Source organism: Eleutherodactylus coqui, chromosome 4 (genome assembly GCF_035609145.1).
Source record: "Eleutherodactylus coqui strain aEleCoq1 chromosome 4, aEleCoq1.hap1, whole genome shotgun sequence".
In the NCBI taxonomy this organism is placed as follows: domain Eukaryota; kingdom Metazoa; phylum Chordata; class Amphibia; order Anura; family Eleutherodactylidae; genus Eleutherodactylus; species Eleutherodactylus coqui.
The window spans coordinates 273,491,063-273,514,632 of record NC_089840.1 but is presented as its reverse complement, the minus strand read 5'-3'; the positions used below and the strand labels follow the sequence as shown (position 1 = coordinate 273,514,632).

The 23,570-nt window shown below is 41.1% G+C and overlaps 1 protein-coding gene across 1 annotated transcript in view; it reads left to right on the top strand.

Moving 5' to 3' along the window:
- Positions 1-23,570, top strand: part of LOC136626704 (uncharacterized) — a 244,542-nt gene that overhangs the window by 167,344 nt on the left and 53,628 nt on the right. The window contains 7 exon segments of the mRNA XM_066601717.1: positions 416-548; positions 3,034-3,213; positions 3,303-3,414; positions 3,497-3,561; positions 3,932-4,034; positions 13,326-13,937; positions 22,395-22,402. Coding sequence (XP_066457814.1) covers positions 416-548; positions 3,034-3,213; positions 3,303-3,414; positions 3,497-3,561; positions 3,932-4,034; positions 13,326-13,937; positions 22,395-22,402 — 1,213 coding nt within the window.

Below are 23,570 nucleotides of genomic sequence, written 5' to 3'. Positions count from 1 at the left end.
GAGGTTGAACCCCTAGCATCAGTGCTAATATCCTGGGTGGCATGATGCCAGGAGTTTGGGATGGTGATGCTGAAAACTCTGGTTGCAACAGTCACCTGGCTTTCTCCAACCGTACAACCGGAGGCCAGTGCTGGGCAGTGGTAGCTACTCAGCTGCATCCCAGGGGGCCAAAGAGGGATGAGTATACCCGATCTTGTATTTTATGTGGGGTCCGAAAATAGTACATGCTGCGATCTGTCCATCTCAAACTCTCAGTCAAACTCTTTTCATGCGCAATTTCTGTGCATCTCGCAACTCACAGAAATCGCACTGAAAATCGCCCGTGTAAATACACCCTTATTTATAGCCATCTTTGAATCCCCTCTAATACAGAGATTTGGGATGGTTTACATTGCCTCATCTTCTCTCCATTCAGGATCCTCAGCAGATATCTTCTATGTCTCATAATAATCCTAATTGACCAGACAAGGATGGATAGGAAGAGGGACAAGATGGTGGAGAGTATGTTCACCCTCACCCTAGAGATACTCTTCCAGCTTACAGGAGAGGTGAGAGATTCTGGGGATGACGTCACGTTACATCATTCTTATCTATGTCAGTCTCTGCTCACATCTACGGCAGAGGATTTACTGCCGATTCATCATAAATGCTGGAAAAAATAATAGCCGGTTGTGCTGTTTTGGTAGAATAGAAACCCAACAGACCTACTATGAGGGAATTTGAGTTTGTTGGGGGTCATTACACTGGCCAACAAAAAAAATATTTTGGAATGTTTCCTTAACTTCATGATTCAAATTTTACTAATTTGAAAGAAAAAAATTTAATAGCTTTAGTTTCTATGATTTACAATAAGTGGAAGTATGTTTTTTTTTAACGGATTAAGCAAAAATGATTTTAATTACATGTGCTAACAACACTGAAAGTGCATTTGACATTTTTTTTAATGACAGTTACATTCTAAAAGTTCTAAATTGGTGGAAGAATTCCTGGCAGGTGGTTCAGTGTGAAGAGAATCATGTGGTGACTTCATGAAATCATTTTCTTTTGGCTTGCCTCTTGTAAGTGAGTTCCGGAGCATCCCCACACACAGACCAGCAGTAATCCGCAAACATTGCTTCATTCCAATGGCCCTGATATCTTTGTTCCATTGCAGAAATATCCTGGTGGAATCTTTCTTAGTGTTCATCACTGACAGCTCCACAACTAGGAGGAAAAAAGTCTAGGTGGGAGTGGAGAAAATGTATTTTAAGGGACATGTTGCATCCAAATTAAGGCCTTTTTCCAGAAGTACTGTCACCAACTGAGTGTAGTAGTTATCTCTTTTGTTGCCTAAGAATCCATGAATAACTCCCTTCAAGGCTTGCCAAGCTTCCTTTTCTTTTCCCTCCAAAACTTGGTCAAAAACAGGATCCTTTACAAGTTGTCGAATTTGTGGCCTAACAAAAATTCCTTCCTTAACCTTTGCATCACTCAATATAGTAAATTTGTCTCTTAAGTACCTAAATGCCTGTCCTTTCTGGTTCATACCTTTTGACAAAATTTTTCATTAAACCTAGCTTTATATGAAGGGTCCACAAGAGGCTCGGCAATGACAGCTTTTGGGTCCACGATAGGCTCGGCAATAACATTTTTCTCGGTTAAGAGTACAGAATTGACTTTTAGATCGCCACAGATTTTCCACTTGTATTCAGCATATTTGATTGAGTCGAGGAGGGCTGTCATGTTGCATAAGTCTCCTTAATATGAACTGCATGACCAACAGGAATAGAAAGAAGATGGTTGCCATTGTGAAGTAATACAGCTTTCAAACTAAGCTTGGAGGAGTCTATGAATAGCCTCCATTTAATTGGATCATGGTTCAAATTCAAACATTTCATCAAGCCATTAACGTTGCAGCAAACAACAAGATTTTTCTTCTCAAAAAAAGGAAGCAGATCCCTCTGACATTCTCTGTACTGTGAGACCCTGACATCACATTGGAGGAGATTCCATTAGTGTAGTCTGGGTCTCAAATAAGATCACGCAATTCCGCTTGACTCAGTCTGTGCGGTGTATCATCTTTTACCTCAAAGTCAGGGTCATGGAAGGCTTGTTGGGTTCTCTACATTTTCTTCATTTTCTACTTCAAGCTCATAATGTTGGGGAGGAGTAGGAACTTGTAAACTATTGGAATGTGGAATAAGTCAAATAGCAGATGGAAGATTCAGGTAGTGAACTATCCCTGTCTTCTTCATTGACAATCCTGCCTTTATAGGTGGAGTCAAGCAGAAATAGCAGTCATCTGTATAGTTTGCAGGCTCCCGCCAACCCATAGGCACAGCAAAAGCTATAGATCATTTTTTATTTTTCATTAATTCTTGTAGATTAATTGAACCAGAGTTGCAATATACATGTGGAGCCCATGACTTATCCTAGTCCCCTACCTTCATACCAAAATAATGATGATAGGCGGTCTTCACAAAAGGCGTCAGATTGTGTTTCTGTGATGAAAATATTACTTTATCACAAATGAAACAAAAATCATTCACTAAATTCACTTCAAAAGCACTCCGAAACAGAAATTCTGAAAAAAAGAGAAAACAGAAACAATATGAAACTCAGTCATAGCAGCATTTATTATGTTTATAACCTACAAACATACGGAGAACATTGTGTTATGTCAGTTGAGAGGTGTGACAACTTCCTCCCCCCAAAAATTCCCACAAAATAAAAATGTAAACTTAAAAAAAATGACCTGTCACTGTATCTCCAAAGCAAGAGCTAATCGGTCATTTTTATGGTGATTTTTTTAATTCAGAGGATGAAAATACATAAGAACACCCTAACTTTGAGCCAGAAACAAAATCTTCATTGAGCAGTGTTATTGTCTGTCAACTAACAGAACCAAAACTCTGATCATTTTGTTCTTCTGCTCCTGTGACTGAGTAGAACAACAGAGATGATGAACACAAATGTGAGGAGAATCTCACTAATTGTTGGCCATAACTGGAGACATCTGCAGTGATATTTATGGATGTATCTCCCCATAAACAGGATTACACGGTAGTGAAGAAGACTTCTAGTGATGGCTGTCAGACCCCGGTGTCTGATGGATGGGGAAGACCCCTGAGCCCAATCACAGGGCCTCCACCTCACCCCCTGATACTGGGGGAGATCAATGAGCAGAAGATCCTAGAACTCACCAACAAGATGATTGAGCTGCTGACTGGAGAGGTGACGCTGGTGGGAATGCTGGGACATTATACAGCAACGCTATGACGGTATAACGTGTCTGGGTGATGATGGTATCATTATGTTGTCAGGTTCCTATAAGGTGTCAGGACGTCACTGTCTATTTCTCCATGGTGGAGTGGGAGTATTTAGAAGGACACAAGGATCTGTACAAGGACGTCATGATGGAGGACCAGCAGCCAGGTAATAGACAGGACTAAATCCACACGACCTTTATTATTTGTATGTAGAGAATGAATTCAGTGGCTGTCTGTGTTTTCTGCAGGTGGATCCAGTAAGAGAACAGCAGTGGAGAGATGTTCACGTCCTCTTCTTCCACAGGATGATCAGGTAGATGGAGAGAAGGTCTCATGAAATCTCCCCTCTGGTCTGTAGGACGGCTGGGAAGGTCTTGTGTTCAGTCTTATTATATGATTGATACTTGTGTAATGAGAAAGCTGGAGATGGCAGGATTACAGCCGACCGCAGGCATTAGATCTCCGCATCTTATCACTATTTTCTGGTTCTGGAAACTTCTGGTTGGAATAAAGAAACAACAGGTTGGAGTTATACAGGAGACCTGCAGCTATTTGGCCCAGATCACTACTGCTGTCATGTCATTCCGGCTCCTCATACTAATTAATGCCCTTTTCTGGCCATATAAAACCTTCCACACGACTTCTCCAACTGTGTGATGACTTTTACAATATTTATTTCACAGCTTGTGAATCCGGATGAAGATCTGATCCCTATTGATGCTACAGAGACACATGTGAGGGGAGATCAGCCGTGTAAGGAGGAGATTCCTACAGATGACCCCCCAGGTGAGACTTCATGTAGAGAAGAGTCTGTGTTGTCGGGGTTTTCAGCTCTATATTCCCTTATTCAACCAAAGACAATGTTAAGCATTTTTTTCATTATTCGCTACTCAAAAAAATTAAGGGGACCTTTAAATCACATGAAGTGTAAGTCTATCAGTCCCGCACATGGAGACTCCAAGTAGCAGCTTTTTATATCCATATTAAAAAACACCGCAAATCCGAGAAAGAATGCGCCCTCTATGACACGTTTCGGACCAACACTCAGTCTTTAGTCATAGTGTATGTGAATCTTCCCTGAACAACCATTTCTGACAATGGAGTCACCCCACATCATACAATCACAGATCCGTGGGCGGCCCATGTACCAGCAATATAGTAAAATACCTGCACACACAAATAATAACGTCCGGCAGGAGAATAATAAGACAACTACAGACATATCAACAAGTCGTGTGCATAGTGATACAATTAATAATGCAACAGTATTTCCTTCTAAGGTTTAACCCTATAGGCACCGTGTTTACAGATGGAAGATCCAATGTGCCTCACGGAATCCTGCAAATGTTCCAATATTCTACTTTTCTACTTTCTACACGTACATCCCACATAGGATAACTTATTTGTATTGCAGGTATTTCACTGTATTGCTGGTACATGGGCCGCCCACGAATCTGTAATTGTATGATGTGAGGTGACTCCACTGTCATGTTTTTGATATAAATGGTTTTTCATGGGAGATACACATATACTATGACTAAGGACATAGTGTTGGTCTGAAATACGTCACAGTTTGGTACTATCTGGTGTTTAATATTGAATAACCTTTGTATGACCAGGGGTCATTGATGCGCCTGCGTGTAGGACAAATTCTGTAGTTCCAGTACTCCCACTTTCAAAACTCATAACTTTTTTATTTTTTGGGTGATATATCTATACCAGGTAACATGCCGTATAATGTATTATTAGACTTTTAAAAATTCCTAAGTGGGTGAGGTGGGAAAAGAACACGAGTGCCTGTAGGGTTTTCATGATGCAGTAAAAATGACATGTCTTTATTCTGAGGGTCAGTGCAAATACAGTGATGCCAAATTTATAGAGTTCTTTTATATGTAGTAATGCTTAACAATTAAATACCTTTTCTCTTTTTTAGAAAAAATGATAGGATTCTGTGATGACTCGCCTTTTGCAGGGTGACCTGTAGTTTGTATTGCTACCATTTTAGGGAACCTATAGCTTTTTGATAGCTTTTCATTCAATTTTTTTTCTTGTAGTGACAAAAAAATGCAATTCTTCCACTGTGTATTATTTTTTTCTGACGGACACCTGAATAGACCTTTATGGATGTAGTGATACCATTTTTTAGAATTCGATTTTATTTTAAAGTTTTATTATCATAATTAAAAAATCTTTTTATTTGACCATTGGGTTGGGAGACACTGCTGAAGACCATGGTCATAGCTACTGCCACTAGGAGGCAGACACTAAGCAAAAAAAATAAAAGTGTTAACTCCTCTTACTAGCTATAACCCTTCTGCAGAAACAGGCTAATCCGTTTTAGCTTAGTGTCCGTAGGAGGCAAGCTCCTTCATTCACCGGTATTCAGCTGTACTGCTTCAGATCTGGGATTACAGGGTTGGCTCTGGACTCTCACTGTTAGTCCATTGAGGAAAGCAAACGGACTGGCGTTAACGCTTCTTTTGCTAGCTCAACTCTCAGAAGTTCTGACGCATAAGCTATACTTGCCCCCCCCCCCCCCCCCTATTGGAGCACTCCCTTCCAACTAAAGGCAGGGGAGCACAGGGGCACACACTGCCGGAGTCCTGGAGCTTTACGGTCTATGGCAGTTAGGTGAGTATTCTTTACACTGAGGTAAGTATTCTCACCCCCTCTCTTTCTTCCCCTTTTTTCTTCCCACCACCATTACCACCATCACTGGCAATACAACCCCCTTTTTTTACTCTACTCCCTTTACCGGGACCCCTCTACCTATACTGAGCCCCTTAGCAGATGCTCCTTGGTGTGACCTAACCCTGGGTGGTCTGAAGGCTTCCCTATGGGAGAGAGTTCCATTTTCTCCACCTTTGCAGGCCACCTTACAGCTTGGGAAACCGCTGCTGTGTTCCCACTGGAGGGTAAGCAGTGTCCTGTGTAGCTACAGCCTATGGGGATGCTGGAGGACTCCTTCTCCTTGGTCCTTATCACAGGTGGCCCTGATTTTCATCACCCATACGCGACTAGCCGTATTTCTGAATTTACTGGTGGTAAGAGTTCTCAAGTACCACAAAACAAAGCCAGCTGTGCATAGTTCTGCACAGAAGAGGCCTCAGTTTTAGTTTAGTTCCTTATGCCATTCCAGTCCCCGGACCTTGGATAACAAAAAATCCTTGCAAGACCAAAATCAAAGGCTATCCTACAAACCACATCCGTCCCGGTGCCCCCAACCACTATACTTCAGTCAAGGCTTTTTCTAAATCTTCTGTGTGTATGGCAGTCCCCAACCAAGCCATTCAGAGTGGGGGTATCAGGGTTATAATTCTAAGTGCAACACCAATCGGGCCTACCCCACTTGCCCCGCTGCCGGCCGTAAGAATAGACACCACACAGAGGTCTGGTATAGTTTCTCACACGGGACATGGCTCTCAGCTGTGCCCACGTCGACGTCGTGCTTTATTACAGATTACATGAGATCTTATACCCTTTGTCCCCTCACCACTAGGGGGTGATGGGCTCATAACCATATATGGGAAGTCCGGATTTGCGGACTGAGACAGTGAAAATCATATAACAGTCATTATCTTGATACTGGCGCCTCTGGCTTACGTACAGAAAATCACGTATTCAATTAACTCCAGTACAAAGAATCACCCACTCAATTCTAAGAAGTCCGGATTTCGGCCTAAGACAGTGAAAGTTATGTACATTTGAACATCTTGATATGGGCTTCTGGGAAAACAGCCAAGTACATGCGTCCTTCATGTCTGGTTCGGTGGTTTTCTCTGAATTTCTAGAACATCTCTCTTGAAATATCTGATGTAAGGCGACATATAAGTTTTTTTTCATTTGGAATTGAATAAAACTTGCATATAGGTATAAAAGCATAAAAAACACATATGGCATTATATATATATATACCCTCACAAACCCCCCTAAAAAACTTAATATGGAGATCAAGCATCAGACTTTGCACTTTTCCTCGGTCGTCTCTCCCTTGCGTCAGGGTTTCTCCACTGCCCGTAAGTCCCTACTCCTAAAAGGGAGGGATCCCTACCTCACCTCAGAAGGAGGCCATGGATTCCCTGGGCTTATTTCTGGGCATCCATACCCTCTATCTGTACAAGTTAACACCCCGCAGGGTGTGCCCTCGCCGGAACCTAAGGTCTTCTGCACTTTCCCTAGGCAAATGGGAAGTCCACTGACAGTCCATCTTATGAGACTGAGGCAGACACAGTACTAGTCCATCTCTCCATTCTTCTGGTAACATACGTGGTTGGCATTATCGGAACTGGCTCTTCATCTTTTTCAAACAAGGGAAATGTTGGCGTCATATTATCCAGTCCCTTACTCATACTCTTTTATCAAAGGGACAATACACATACAGAAAATTACATACCCCACCTCTTTCTGCTAAAATCATATCCAGGGCCACTCTATTTTGGAACGCCATGGATGCAGTGGGCCCTAACTGGTCAATTAACCCTTGCAAAGCATCTCTGGTGTAGTTTACAAACCTCTGCTGATTGTAATAGATATAATTCATCTAATCTACATTATTATTAACAGTGACAATAGCAAATAAGGACTCAAAACCTGCTTTAACCTGATCTCTAGAATTAAATTCATCTCGCACCCCCCTTGGCACTCCTATTGCATCTATGTGTACATGTGGATTAAAGTTACCACCTGGAGCGTCAACGTCTCTCTTAGCACGATGCGGTGTTGGATTCTCACCCTCAGTGTAGTCTTCATATTGCACATTCGATTGTATTAATTTGTTCTGAAACAGGGGGCTAGTGTACAGTAGTCAAAGGTGTGTGTTAGAGGAATTGTACCACATTATAGCATTTAAAGGATATGCAGGATCATTAGTTTTTTCAGTGCGAAGTGTGGATCCAAGTGGGCTTTCCTTCGAGCTTGACTGCAGTTGGGGTGGTGAACAACATCTGGTAAGGACATTCAAACCGGGTTTCTCGCTCAAACTTTTTCACATAGACCCTGTCACCTGGTTTTAGATTGTGACACTCATCTGTAGGACCTGGGATAAAAGCAGAGACTACAGAATACATTATTGACAATTCCTTGGAGGGATCCATGACAAAATTAACAAGAAAATCATTCCCCAAACTCTGCTACTGTGACATGTATCCTCCTAGAAAAAGAAACACTAATGAAAGACACTCAATTCAAAATTTACCCATTTCCTTCATTGCCTTTTGTATCTACTTTCCCCCTACTCCGCGGATGGTAGGGTGTGTGAAAAGCCTGGAAAATACCCAAAACAGACATAATGTGTTGCATTGTTTCACCTGTGAAGTGTGTACCTTTGTTTGACTCAATCACTTCTGGTACCCCATATCTGCGGATTACCTCATTCATGAGCTTCTGTGCGGTTACCTGCTTATTTACTTTGGTAACAGAGTAGGTCTCCAACCTGAAAAACATTAACAACAAGCACATTTTCATGCTTCCCAACAAGTAGGAGCTGAGTGTAGCCAATTTGCAATCCCTGAAATGGGTAGAGTGGTCTAGGCAAGTGTGATGTGGCAAATTTACTTCTGCCCTGTTGCTTTACGGCAAAGATCATGCAAAATTGGACAAATGATGCAGCAGCTACAGAAAACCAAGGAGCCACTCGTCCTCGTTCAAGCGTCGACATCATTACTGCTTTGAGAGGTGCGTCTTTCGGTGCGTCAGCTGAGCCATCATGGGGCACAGGGACTATGGTAAGCAAGTTCTGTTGACTGTTCACCATACGCCGTCCCTTTTTAGTCCATTTGTAGTTTTAGTCAAAGTCCAAAGTTATAATCAAAGTCCAATGTTTTTATCAAAGTCCAAGTTCAAATCAAAGTCCAAAATTATTATCAAATTCTTCTTCTTCTTTTCTTCCACGGCTTGAGGGCCGCTGCTTTTGCTGTGTGGTCTGTGATGGCGTTGCCTCTTGTTTCTCCGGTGTAGGGATTGGTGTGAGCTTTCCACTTTGTCAGGTAGAAGTAGGGCCTCCATGAGACTGCACCGCTGCATCATTCTTAATTGGCTGTCCTGCTGAGGTAAAAAACTGTCTGGCCTTCCATGTTGGGCCGTAATCATGAGCTATGCCAAATGCATACCGGGAGTCAGTGTAAATGTTTGCCGTCTTACCTGTGGCCACTCCACACGCCTCCGTGAGTGCTTTTAATTCCGCTTCTTGTACTGCGACATGCGGAGACATTCTGCTTTTTAGGACATCTTGTTGTGTAACCACCGTATATCCAGTGTGGAGTCGTCAATCACCCTGGGTACCATCTATAAAAAACAACTCAAAATATGCATTATTAACAAGGGCTTTCAGTAACTTTTTTAAAACTTAAATTTTCTTGTTGCATCACTGCTAGACAATCAGGCTGGTATTCTATTTCAAAAAGATTAGAATCTTGTTGCAAAAAATTTAAAAATTTAAAAATGGCTTGCAAAAAATTTAAAAATGGCTGATTTGCAATACCTAAAATGGCTGACTTGCAATACCTAAAATGGCTGACTTGCAATACCTAGATCACCTATGCCTTCTCCTCCCCCCCTTTAAACCAGGGTACTCAATTGGAACAATAGTACCCGGGTTTAGGTTAGTATAACATTGTAAAAAGATTTGATGGATGCAGATAAGGCCTGTAAAATGTTAGCACCTATAACAGAAACATGAGTTACATCGGGACAGAATAATCTACAAAACATCTATTCATATTTGAAATGTGAGAGCCCTTTAAGTGAATTCATTATTAGTCTGATCCTGCCTGCAATATCTTTATCAAATTTCAGACAGGAGAAAAAAAAACAAAAAAAAAAAACTAGCTGCTCAAAATCCTCACCCCCTCCCTCGTGCAAGAGGAGGGATGAAACATTATTACGTACTATTACATCATATAGCTCCACCCCTTCGATATTGGCACATTGCGTCCGTCTTCTCAGCTTAATTTCAGCTTAACCGTCCAAGCATCCACATCTCAACCAAGCAAAGTCCCATGCATGGGGAGGACTTTTATCCCCAGTCAATTATCTGCATCACACATTCCACCACAGCCCGAACACGGGTCACTAACTCTCATCCATCCATGCTCTCAAGTCTGCTCCGTCATCCCCCTTGGAGGTGTATCAGTACACACAGATGCACGGAAAAAAAAAGTTTGACAAACATACATACATCAGTTGAAAAACACCGAGGTGAGTGCTATTATAAAGTACATAATTCTATTGAGATGAGATTGTGAATGAGCGCTATTTATGACAAATTATGTGAAAAAGTTTGCTGAGTGACTGAAATATTCCATATTTCTTATCTACTGAAGCTATTATATGCTGTATTAAACGCTGAAGTGTTTTAGAATCTCTGGGTATTTTTCAACCCCCCTTGTGACCCTGAGCTCAGAGTGAATCTGAAAGTCCCCACCCTTTTTTAAAACAAATCGTTATCTCTCCGCGAATATGAAACACATACTGAATAAGTTTTAGCTTCTTTAGCCTCTTCTCCCCTACAAGCAAGCTCAGTTAATCTTTCTCATCTAAAAGCAAGCTCAGTTAACTATTTGCACATACAGTATATATATATATACACATACATATCCACCTAGTATGGATTATACATATTATCTATTATCTATCTTGTATTATACACATTTTCATCTCTTTCTTTGCCAACAAATCACGTGCATTGTAACTTACTTATCGACTTGCTTGCTCCTTCAGCACTTTTCTCCCCTACCTAACTGCCAATATAACCTTCAATAGACACTCTCCTGACGCCCTCTTGATCACTTACTGTACTTTTCAACATTTCACTTACGGATACTTTCTTAAACAAATAATGTGTATATACTTTCTCTGACTGTCTCTCTCTCTGCTTCTAGCAAACCTTGATCTTTCAAGGCACCTCTGGGTCCTAAAGACCTCCCTCCCAGACACCATTTTGTAATCTGCCGTGCGGGTCGGTGTCACACATTTTCATTAGAGTTTTCTTACATTTTACAAATTCATCCACACGGCGGCAGCCCTTGAGGGGCTCTATCTTCTTTAATAAGATCTTACGCATATTAGAACATCAACAATAATAAAAATAACACGCTCCATAGAGTGAATCCTTCTGACCCGAATTGTCAGCCCCTTATATATGGCAATACAACCGAAGGCATCTTCTTCTTATGGAACCAGTCCCAAAGAGTACATCCCTCTCCTCAGCTAAACCATTAACTACTAAACTAACCTAAAACGGAGGGTTCCTTCGTCAATGGGACCTGTCTTACAGAGTGCTTCCCTCTCCTCTAAACCATTAACAACTAAATAAACTCAAACGGAGGGTTCCTTCGTCTGTGAGACAAAATGAAAAGTAAGAGGAAAAAAAATTCTGCAGATACAACAAACAATCAAACAATCTCCACTATCGCTAAAACACTACGGACTTCAAAGTACAAATAAACTACAGACTAGTTTCTGGGTGAGCCATTGGTGCGCATATCACGGTCAGTGGTCCATGACGGCAAACCCGGAGCCCACACAAGTTACCGTGTAGAACTCTTAACCCAACCCGTCCGGTCACAAACCACAGATAGTCAGTCCCGCTGCAAGACTCCCAGCGTAAAACACAACATAAATATATGTTTGTCTTACCTGGAGTTCTAAGTGAGTTGATCAGGCTCGGTTTGCAGCAGGACGGTTTCTCAGTAGCGTGGATCCGGGTGAATTGCGCTGTAAGCTCCGATTTTACCGCAACACGTTCGGGCGCCATTTATCAGGGTTATAATTCTAAGTGCAACACCAATCGGGCCCACCCCACTTGCCCCGCTGCCGGCCATAAGAATAGACACCTCACAGAGGTCTGGTATAGTTTCTCACACGGGACATGGCTCTCAGCTGTGCCCACGTCGACGTCGTGCTTTATTACAGATTACATGAGATCTTATACCCTTTGTCCCCTCACCACTAGGGGGTGATGGGCTCATAACCATATATGGGAAGTCCGGATTTGCGGACTGAGACAGTGAAAATCATATAACAGTCATTATCTTGATACTGGCGCCTCTGGCTTACGTACAGAAAATCACGTATTCAATTAACTCCAGTACAAAGAATCACCCACTCAATTCTAAGAAGTCCGGATTTCGGCCTAAGACAGTGAAAGTTATGTACATTTGAACATCTTGATATGGGCTTCTGGGAAAACAGCCAAGTACATGCGTCCTTCATGTCTGGTTCGGTGGTTTTCTCTGAATTTCTAGAACATCTCTCTTGAAATATCTGATGTAAGGCGACATATAAGTTTTTTTTCATTTGGAATTGAATAAAACTTGCATATAGGTATAAAAGCATAAAAAACACATATGGCAATATATATATATATACCCTCACAGGGGGATGACTTTCTCTACTCAGGGAGACCTAACTCGCTTATGTTTCAGGCATCTAGGTTCAGGAGGTCATCTCTTTGAGCTATGCCATAGAGTTTTTGTTTTTGTGTCCATGGAACCAGGGGAGTTTCTGTCATCCATCGACATCAAGGTTACATATCTTCATATCCCCAATGTCCAGCACATCAGCGATTCCCCCAGTGATGAGTGGGTGGTTTACAGAAAAATAGAGGATGCACTTATTTGGATGAGGAGTTTGCAGGCACCAGTGAGCCTCTAGGTTTAGTTATAAATTAAGCATGGAAGCATATAGAAGCTTTTTATTTTTTTATTCCATGCTTGAAAAAGGAGATTAATCTTTTTATAAGCCCTCAAAAACACGTTGCATTTCCCTGTGATTTCCAGCTGTATGTACTAATTCACCAGCACTGCACAGAAGTAAATCGGCATGTAAATAGCTTCAACGGAGAGACAAAAAACACAACAATGTGTTAAGAGAATTGGTCTATTTAGATGGCTGTTAGTGGATTAGCTGCTCCATAAATTATTGTGGATCCTGCGAATTGGAAAATCCTTTTATGTTTAAATTTTAATACAAGCCTTACAATTTGTATGAACATTTTATACACAGTACAAATGTCACAAACTATCAGTATAATTGTAATATTATATTCAAAACTATTAAAATCCATTTTATTCTTGGCAGATGCCGACACCAGAAGCTCAGAGGGACATCTGATATCAACAGATTGTAAAGTGGAAGATCCTGGTATCATACAACATACATACGAAGAGCCTCCTATTATTCCAAATATACCCTCAGCCCTTTACAGTAAAGATCTGTCCTCTGTTGCTTCTAAACTGGTTCCATCTTCTGATTCATTACAGAATGTTAAACAAAATAACATTTACAGAACAGATATTGAACATCAACAAGTTCAAATTGGGGAGAAACCATATACATGCTCTGAATGTGGGAAATGTTTTAACCGAAAAGAACATCTTGTATTACATCAGAGAATTCACACAGGGGAGAAGCCGTATTCATGCTCTGAATGTGGGAAATGTTTTAACCAAAAATCAAATCTTGTGTTACATCAGAGAATTCACACAGGAGAGAAACCATATTTATGTTCTGAATGTGGGAAACGTTTTAACCAAAAATCAAATCTTGTGTTACATCAGAGAATTCACACAGGGGAGAAACCATATTCATGTTCTGAATGTGGGAAATGTTTTAACTATAAAGCAGATCTTGTTAGACATCAGCAAAGTCACACAGGAGAAAAACCATATTCATGTTCTGATTGTGGGAGATGTTTTAAGCAGAAATCATATCTTGCTGTACATCAGAGAGTTCACACAGGAGAGAAACCATATTCATGTTCTGAATGTGGGAAATCTTTCACACATAAATGTGTCCTTATTAAACATCAGCAAATTCACACAGGGGAGCAACTATATTCATGTTCTGATTGTGGGAAATGTTTTAATTAGAAATCATATCTTACTGTACGTCAAAGAATTCAAATGGGGAGAAGCACTATTCATGTTCTGATTGTAAAAAATGTTTTAAGCAGAAACCAACTCTCAATAAACATCAGAGAATTCACACGGGGAGAAGCCATTGTCATGTTCTGATTGTGGGAAACTTTTAGGCAGAAATGATATCTTGCTGTACATCAGAAAGTTCACAGAGGGAAGAATCGATTTTTATGTATAGAGCATGAGCAATGGTTTAACCTGAAATCATATTACTATACATCTAAGAATTTACACAGGGGAGAAACTATAAATGTCCTGAATGTGGGAAATGTTTACAGCTAAGTCAAATCTTCTTAGACGTCAGAGGGGAGAAACCATTTTCATATCCTGAATGTTGAAAATCTTTTACTTAGAATCAAATCCAATTAACTATATAACAAAAATCACATAGAAAAGACCATAGTATTGTTTTAAATTTGGCAAATGCTGCACTCAAAAATCTCATTTGGTTAACCCCTTAGGGACATGGCCTATTTTGGCGTTGAGGACCAAACGATTTTTGGTACATTTTCATCTCCATTTTTCAAAAGCCATAACTTTTTTATTTTTACGTTGACGCTGCCATATAAGGGCTTGCTTTTTGCGTGGCGAACTGTAGTTTTTATAGGTACCATTTTTGGGTACATAGACTACATTGTAAAACTTTTATTATTTTTTTTATGATTGTAGGGAAAGAAAACTCATCAATTCTGCCATAGATTTTTTTTTTTTAAAGCGTTAATTATGCAGCATAAATGACACTACATTTTTTTCTGCAGGCCGGTACGGTTACAACGATACCAAAATTCTTATATTTTTTTTAGGTTTTTCCACTTTTCCACAATAAAAACCCTTTTTTTGGAAATTATTATTTTTATCTAAACTCACTGCATTCAAAGTGCTATAACTTTTTTATTTTTCCATGGACTGAGCTCTCTGAGGGCTTATTTTTTGTGAGACGAGCTGTAGTTTTTATTGGTACCATTTTGGGGTACATATGGTTTTTTTTATTACTTTTATTGCGTTTTTTGGGAGGAAAATGCTTAGCATTTTGCCTCATTTTTTTAGCGTTTTTTTAACGCTTTTTGCCATGCAGGATAACAAGCGCATGCAATGTATTGTACGCGTCGTTACCAAATATGTGGGATTTTTAATTTTAAAAAATTTTTTTATGCTAATATGAGAAAAAGCATTAAAAAAAGTTTTTTCTAAAAATTTTTTTACATTTTTATTTTTTGTACTTTATTTTTCTCTTTTTTTTTACATGGTCTGTGTCTCTCTGAGGGACTTAGACTGCAGCACTAATGATTGCTGCGATAAGGCATGGCAGGACTCCTCTCCTGCCATGCCTTATCGCTTACTATAGCGCTCACAGGCTATGGCAATACAGGACGCCGGCATCCGGCGTCCTGTTGCCATAGCAACCAGCTGGACTCGTGATGTTTATCGCGAGAGCCGGCTGGAGTCACAGAGGGAGCGCGCTCCCTCTGTGAGCCTTTTCCCTGGTGCGATATACTTAGATCGCGGCAGGGAAGGGGTTAACAGCTGGGGGGGGGGGGCGCATCTCCGATGCCCCCCACTGTCGCAGCGGGACCTCGGCTACTAGTTACTGCCGGCTCCCGCTGCGGGATAGCGTGAGATCTGCCATGATCTCGCGCTATCCCCATGACGTAAGGGGGAAGTACACCGCTCCCATGACGTACCCTTACGTCATGGGGCGGGAAGGGGTTAAACATCAAATAACTTATCAGGGAAGAAACCATTTTCTTTTTTTTAACTGATAAATCGTACAGGTAAAAAAACAACATTAAAAGTCAAGGCGAAGTCACATGTATTACAAGATAATTAAGAAATGTATTCAACTGCCAATTAATGTCTTATTTAAAAATCATCAAGAACCCAGATAGCACATCTGTATCCCACCCTGTGTATAGAATATTTCACATTAATATATATATAATCAAGTCTCAAAACTTGTAACCAATCACTAATAAATGTGTAAAACCTTACATGCTTGTGTTCTATAAATGGTAAGCTATCACCTTAGACCTCTAGAAGTAAGTGGGAGCTGGTAGGTGTTATGTATAGAAATAGTGTGGAGAGAACTACACCGAGGATCCCGGACTTTGTAGGACTAGTTGGGACACTTTCTGGTTTTCAAAAAGATAATTTCATTGGAGATAATCAAATAATATTAGATCACTGTGACAGACTACAGAGTCTCCTCTCCATCCATCTCATCACTGCAGTTATGTGTATAGCAATATACAGGTATGATGTTTCTAGTGTTCCTCATCAGGAAAAGCCATCAGTCATACCACAGAGGTAGCTGGTGCCACAAAGATTAACTCAGTCCAAAAGGTACGAATTTTGGGACGGGACCATTTTAGCAGCATTTTCTGTGATATTGTGATGTAGGAACTCCACTGAACCTAAAAATTCTTAAAAGCGTAAAGAAACTGATCGAGTTCATCCTTCAATAGGATCCCATTGCACACTACTTTGTAGTTATAATCTAGAGCAGATAAAGAGCGTCTGGTGCTCCTCCAAGTGTAGCCAAATCAGAGTCACTTTACTGCTGCAAAGGCTGTAATAGAAAACTAATCTTTTCTCTGATAGATTCTCCTCACTCTTCACACCATGCGATAGTCAACAGACGCTGTACATATTGTGTACCTACACAAGACTCAGCTGGTGTCATGTTGTGTTCCTGGGACCTTTATTTCTATGGGCTTCCAGTAGCACACTTCCACAGGTGTGGGTGATTTTTATAGCTGGGTGTGGAGTACTCCAGCTAGCCAATCACCACCGGTCAGCCGAATATAAATACCACCCCCTCTTTCTAGAAGGTGCTGGTAATTTGTCATTTTGCTTCATTCCTTCTCAGAACCTTGGTTTTTGGAGTTATGCATGTTCTGCTGTGGTGTTACTTTCCTTCATTAATTTCTGAGTGTGATTCCATGTTGTTGGTGTTAACAGCAACATGTTCGGTGTCTGTAGTTGACCAGACACTTGGTCTGATCAGCTTCCTGTTCAAGGTGTATGTCCCTTGTCTATTTTTGAGTGTGAATTTTTCCTGTTCAGCATATAAGCTGTATACCAACTAGAGCGAGACCGGCCTCTAGGTTCCAGCGTGTGGCTGTCCCTATTGGGATGATCGCCCCGCTTGTAGGCAGGACTCCTGGGGTTGAGTTGTCTTGTTAGAATAGAGTCTGAAGAGACAATGAGGACCCGCATCGTGAGCTGAAGAATTAAGGTATGTACAAGCCAACAGCTTGTACATACCTTAGCTATTCCAACTGCTTATGCATGTTGGTATTCTAGGTAAGTGTTTTGGTGGTTGTCCGTCTTTGTTGGATGTCTGCTCGCAAGTCCAGTTTCCAGTTCAGTTGGTCGTGGTGGTTGGAGCTGTGTCCAGATCCTCCTGGAGTTTATTGTGCATCTTTAAGTTAAGTTGCATTTTATTTCCCTTTCTCTTGGTTATTCATCCTGTGGTTTGGTATTCTCCCTTGCCTACTGTCAGGGTCAGGTAGCACGCCAAGAGACGATCAGCAGGTTTGCACTTATCCCAGCAGTCAATCTGTTGTTTGGTAGAGACCTTTCTCAGTTAGGAGCAGGAACAGTTGTCCCTCATATTTTGTGTTTTCCTTTGAATAGGGGTTTTACTGCAGCATAGAATTTCCCATTTGTATATAGACACAGTCTTGCATCTGTCCTGGGCAAGGTATGCATTGCACCCAGGTTGTACATGACACCTGGGATCTGCAGTTCTACCATCAGCACCACCAAAACCCTATTAAAATCTAATCTATAGCTACCCCAACATGTTTTGCCTTGCGGCGTCCTCAGGGCAAACAACAACCAGGGCTATAGTGAGGCACGATCTTATCGCGGGAGTTAGTACAGAACACCTGAACATTGGTTGGGGCATTTCAATACTGCTATCATAATTGACAGTGGCATTTAATGGGTTAACAGCTCTGATAAGCAGTGCGGCTTGTCAGAGACGCATTATATGGAGCAGGATCAACCCACAGTCTCCCTCCATACATACCCCGAACCTGCATGATGTAACTGTATGTCCTATACAATAATGGGGTTAAGAGAAGTTGGGGGAGGGGGGGGGGAAGATAAAGTTTTACACCTGGGCTCATGAGCCTTTAGCTACGCCTCTGCTTAAGTGAGAAGGAAACTCCAGGAGTAAGGGGTAATGTGTGAAATAATATAACTTGCCTCTATTCACAGTTCTCTTCAGGCAGTGGGCACATAATACATGTCTTTGGTGAAGTTTGAGGATTGAAGAAGGTTGTTTTTATTTCTTAAATTCAATAGTTTTCTTCTCTATTCACAACTCTTTATCTTTCTTTACACATACAACCTTTTTCTTATAGCTTTCTTTTATTAAATCAGTCTTCTTTCTATAGCTTTCTTCTTTTAACTGCTTTTTTTATCTTTCTTGTTATAATCTTTTCTGGGCTTAAACTACACTTTTCCTTCTCACACCACTATTTTCTTCCCTATCTCGTTCCTGCTTTTACTTGATCCTCACTCTCTCCTCTCTGACTAATCTGACTAACTAGCCAATCCCAAAACTGCTGCCATCTGGCATAATGGCCAATGGCGAACAGGACCTCTGACAGCCAATGGGGAAACAGAACCGTTGTCAGACAGATTCTAATTAACCTTTTTTTTTCTTCAATCAACAAAAATGCTATTATCATAAACACATATTTAAAGATATATATGCGCATAAAAACATGACTAAAAGATGGATTCGGACCAGCGGTAAGTTCCCCTGGTGAGGTCCTGGTCGGGAAACTAAGGATGCTTTGATTGAGCCAAGCATCCACACTGGCAGGTGGGGACTTTTACTTATATAACGGGTGGTGGTCGGCAGCACTAGCACTTCTCTCTAGACATGCTACCAGTCAGCATTGCAGCTGTTTCTCTGCTTATCTTACTCTATCACTTTGGCTCTAAGCACCATCAGCTGGAGAGCTCGTAATGGACATCTGAGGAAACGGCATCACGTGTATGCTGAAAAAAAATGCATCGAGTCTTTTTCGTTCTTTGTTCATCTTGAGTTTGTTCATGATTCTAGAACAGAATAGGGTCAGTTTTTAGTCCGACCTAGACTGGCTAGTATAGGCTAAATTCTTAAGTACAGCTTCTGTACCTTTTATGCCATCTCTCTTCAAGTACTTAGGCCTCTGCTGTACCTTTCTAATCTTTGCCAGTTGGCATCCAGTCAGCTTGGGGATACCCTCTCATTGACTCTGGTTTGCTGAGCGATTGTCACTGGAGTCACTATGGAGGGGTGTCTTTTGAGCATACTGTACTGCTTTATAGGCAAGCCTTTAACAGTACTAGTGTATGGTCACCCTGATGTGGTTGTCTAATAGACTTGTGTCTGCTGAGTAACAACAGTTGAGCGCATAACAGTATTCCAGTCTAAGTACACCCACCCATTATCGATCTAGCAGGGCATGCATACTGCCCTTGCTGTTCCCTATCCTTTTCTGTGGTGTTTCCATCACTTTCTGATGTTTTCAGGTGAATCACACACTCTCCCCTATGCAGAGCATGGGTCACCTTGAAAAATGCTTGAGTCTCCCATTGACTTCAATGGGGTTCGTTACTCGAAACAAGCTTTCGAGCATTACAAAAAGTATGTCTCGAGTAAAGAGCACCCAAGCATTTTGGTGCTCGCTCATCTCTAATGACTAATGCCAAGCACATTATTTAAGTTGCTGAGTATTTAATTTCAAGCACTTTGGTCTATTCCAGGACAGATTTGACTGTTACTTCAGCATATTTGACGTTAAGCTATTGGATATTAGAAACTGAAGATTGAGTGCATAACCCTAGGTCTGGATCCAGCTGTACTCTTGATAGCTGACATATGGTACCAAGACTGGAAATCTGGCATTAATAGTACATACTGCCATTCCACTCTTGGACCAGAATCCAGGTCTCGCGTTCACCCCTAAGGGGATTTTGATGTACCAGTGCTCACACCACCTGCACATTGACCATATAGTTGGTACAGATCCCTAATAAAGTTGTGATCAGCCAAGGGTATTCATTACAGAGCCCAACTGTGATAATGCATATATCTACACACAGACCCGCTAATTGCTAAATAGGGAATGTGGTAGTGGATAACTACTTGGTATATGCTACAAAAAAATATCCCTAAATATAAGATGTACCTACTTAGGGAAAACAGAATATAGAACCCATATGGGCTTAGGTGCATATGTCTGTTTTGGTAGTTATAAAAGCTACTGATATTAGACACAAGGTGGTGGGGATATTCATATATTTTCTTTATATGTTTGTTCGTTTGGAAGCCGAAGTTTTAAATAATCAAATAAAGGTTATATTTTAGGGATCATCCCAGTGACAGGTACGTGTATATTACACGCACATATGGCTCCCTACATGTATATTACACACACATACAGCCCCTTACATGTACATTACACACATATATGGCTCCCTACATGTACATAACATGCACATATGCAGCGAGCCAGAGGTAGCTCCAGTGTGTGGTATTAGTTTACATTTTGTCACAGTGGCAGCTATTCTGACAGATATGGCGATTCACGCAGCAGGCAGCTGGTAAGAGTGTCTGCTTAGTTTAGGTACTGACTGCTGATATCTGTATGTGATGCCAATGCCTTTATATGAGAAAAACCTTACTTATGGTAATGAAATAATGAGACTAGTCCAATTGGATGCCAGTAAACTGAAGGCATGCAGTTTACTATGTAATGTCAGCTCATAGACACAGTTCACTCTGTGGATTTGGGAGCAATGAGAACAACAACAGTTACATCTGTATCCACATTGACAGTGTCAGATTTCTTACTTCTCTCAGGGTGAAGGTTATTTGGATACAATAAAGATTTTCCCTTTACTTCGTCCAGGGCTGTCAGTGACAGGCTGGAAGGGCTCATGCAGGGTAGATTATACTCCACTGTTAGTTAACTGCGCAAGGGGAGGTAACACTCACTATTATGATGACCTCTCTATCTGAATGGCTCTGATTTTCTTACTCAGGATAGTGGAGAAACTCCACTACTCTTCGTTCTTCCTTCCTCTATCTCTTCTGATGATACACTTGATGTCTCACTGCACAATATCCCACTCCTGCTCTTGTCTGTGCATCTGCCCTCTTCTGCTCCCAATCTCCAACTCCCAACTGACAATGTACACATGCTTAAAATTACCTTTTCCATGCGGGCTCTGGTGTTGCTAAGCAATTAAAGCATCAATCAGTAAACTGAAACTTAAGCACCAATCAGTAAGCTGTTGCTGGGATAGCTATTTCAGGAATAACAGCTTCTATCTTAGGTGGGGCACTTCCTATGTCCCCTCTAAGCTCATAATGATACCCCAGGAACTTATTAACTCTCTTTGACTACAATGTTGGACCCTCTGGGTCACTACAGTTCCCCCCTATTTAAAACTTAGCCGCCCTCGGCTTAAACTACAAACCATAGCACGAGGCAGACTACCCACCTAAAATTATGACAGTTCGTTTTGTTGAGAAAGGAAATTTGAGTATTTGCAAATATGTGTTTTGAAAGGACAAACGTTGGGTTAAGACAAAGTCTTAGATCCTAGCTAACTATGGGGTCTTTTCATAATCCTTCTCCCCACATTCTGAAGGTTGCATATATCTTCATTACGGATTACATTATTTTTAAATGTTCTGTGTTGCGGGTAATTTGTATAGAAAGAATTGAAAAGTTAGCCGAAGTCAAAGGTTATGACAAATATGTCCTGTAAAGTCCACATCAATGAAAACAACCTGAAAAAGAAAGCATGTAAACTGTAACTGTGAAGTCCAGTTTTCAATGTCTGTGAGGGATTTACTTTGCTGAATGGCAGGAGAGGCTGTCTCTTATTACTGTGGCCTTTATCAATTAACAGGAAACAAACTAACATGTCATCAAATAGTTTCTTGGGGCCAATTCTTGAACGTTGCCATTTCTCTAGGTATTCTTAATATTTGTAATCCAGAGGGCAAGATGAATAAAAACACGTTGACCATAAAACACTGGCAGAAAATTAAAAAAACAAACAAAAATATAAAGAAGTATATAATTACTCCTGATAGCAAGCTGGAAGCTGGCCTTTGTTGCTTTGTGTAGAGCGTCTGAGGGCCAACAATGGGATTGCTGAAGTTTTCTCCGAAGAGGAGATGGGGGTTATCAGGAACTTGTGATGGATTCCATAGCATTTGTGGTATTGGAGATTGCAAGTTCATCAATGGGTGCTGATATGAGGCCCATAGTTTATTTAAATCATTGGGCGATGGGCACGCAGTGTCCTCTACCTTTGTTGGTTCATCTTCGGACTCGGAGTCTGTTTTCCCGGTATCAGTGTCTGTTAATTCCGATGATAACCTGGAGGACGGCATAGCTTGAGTCGATTACGATGCACAATCTGAGATTTTCTCTTAGGCAGTGTGATGCAATATAATTCTTTCTCTACAGAGGGTATAGAGATGTTGTGCGATTGTAGCTTTTAGAGGGAATCATGTTTACCCTTGCGCTGTTCCTTACGGAGCCATAATCGATCTCCAATCTGTAGCATCATTGCATAAGCTTGTTTGTCAAAGTCGGCTTGCTGTTTTTGCCGTACCCCTTCCAGACAGGTATCTACAATGAGTTGGGCCTCTTTAAGTCGACATTAATGATCCTGTACCCATTCAGTTGTTTGTAAGGGATTGATTTTGTCAGGAACCTGAATTCCAAATGCCAAGTCTGAAGATTCTCCCTGTCTGCCAAACATCATGTAATAAGGGGTATGCCCGGTGGAACAATGAGGTGTGTTGTTATACATATAGATGAGTTCTGGAAGAATGTCAGGCCAATGAGCCCTTTGATTTGAAGGAATGATTGGCAGCAGCTCTAGGATGGTCTGTTTTGCTTTTTCACATAGTCCGTTTCCCTGTGGGTGATAAGCGGTGGTTCGAAGTTTCCGGCACTGGTAGACACCACACAGTTCTTGAAACAACTGAGACTCAAAGGCAGAACCTCTGTCCAAGAGAATTTCTCCGGACATCCATAGTATAGGATGAAGTGTTTCCAGACAATAGCAGCGGTGGTCTTGGCAGTTAGGTCTCTAACAGGTTTAGCCACAGTGAATTTGGTATAGTGATGTATCATAGTCAGTACGCAGCTATATCCCATCAGGCTAGGCTCAATCTTCAAGTGATCTATGGCTAAGAGTTCTAATGGTTTACTTATAATAGGGTGTAGTACAACTTTCTGATCAGATCTGGTTTTTCGTCGGGCCTCACAGGTGGCACACTCTTGGCACCACTCCTCTATGTCGACCCTCATTCCTATCCAATAGAAACAACGGCGAATAGTGGCTTCAGTCTTATGTCCCCGAAATGTCCCGACTT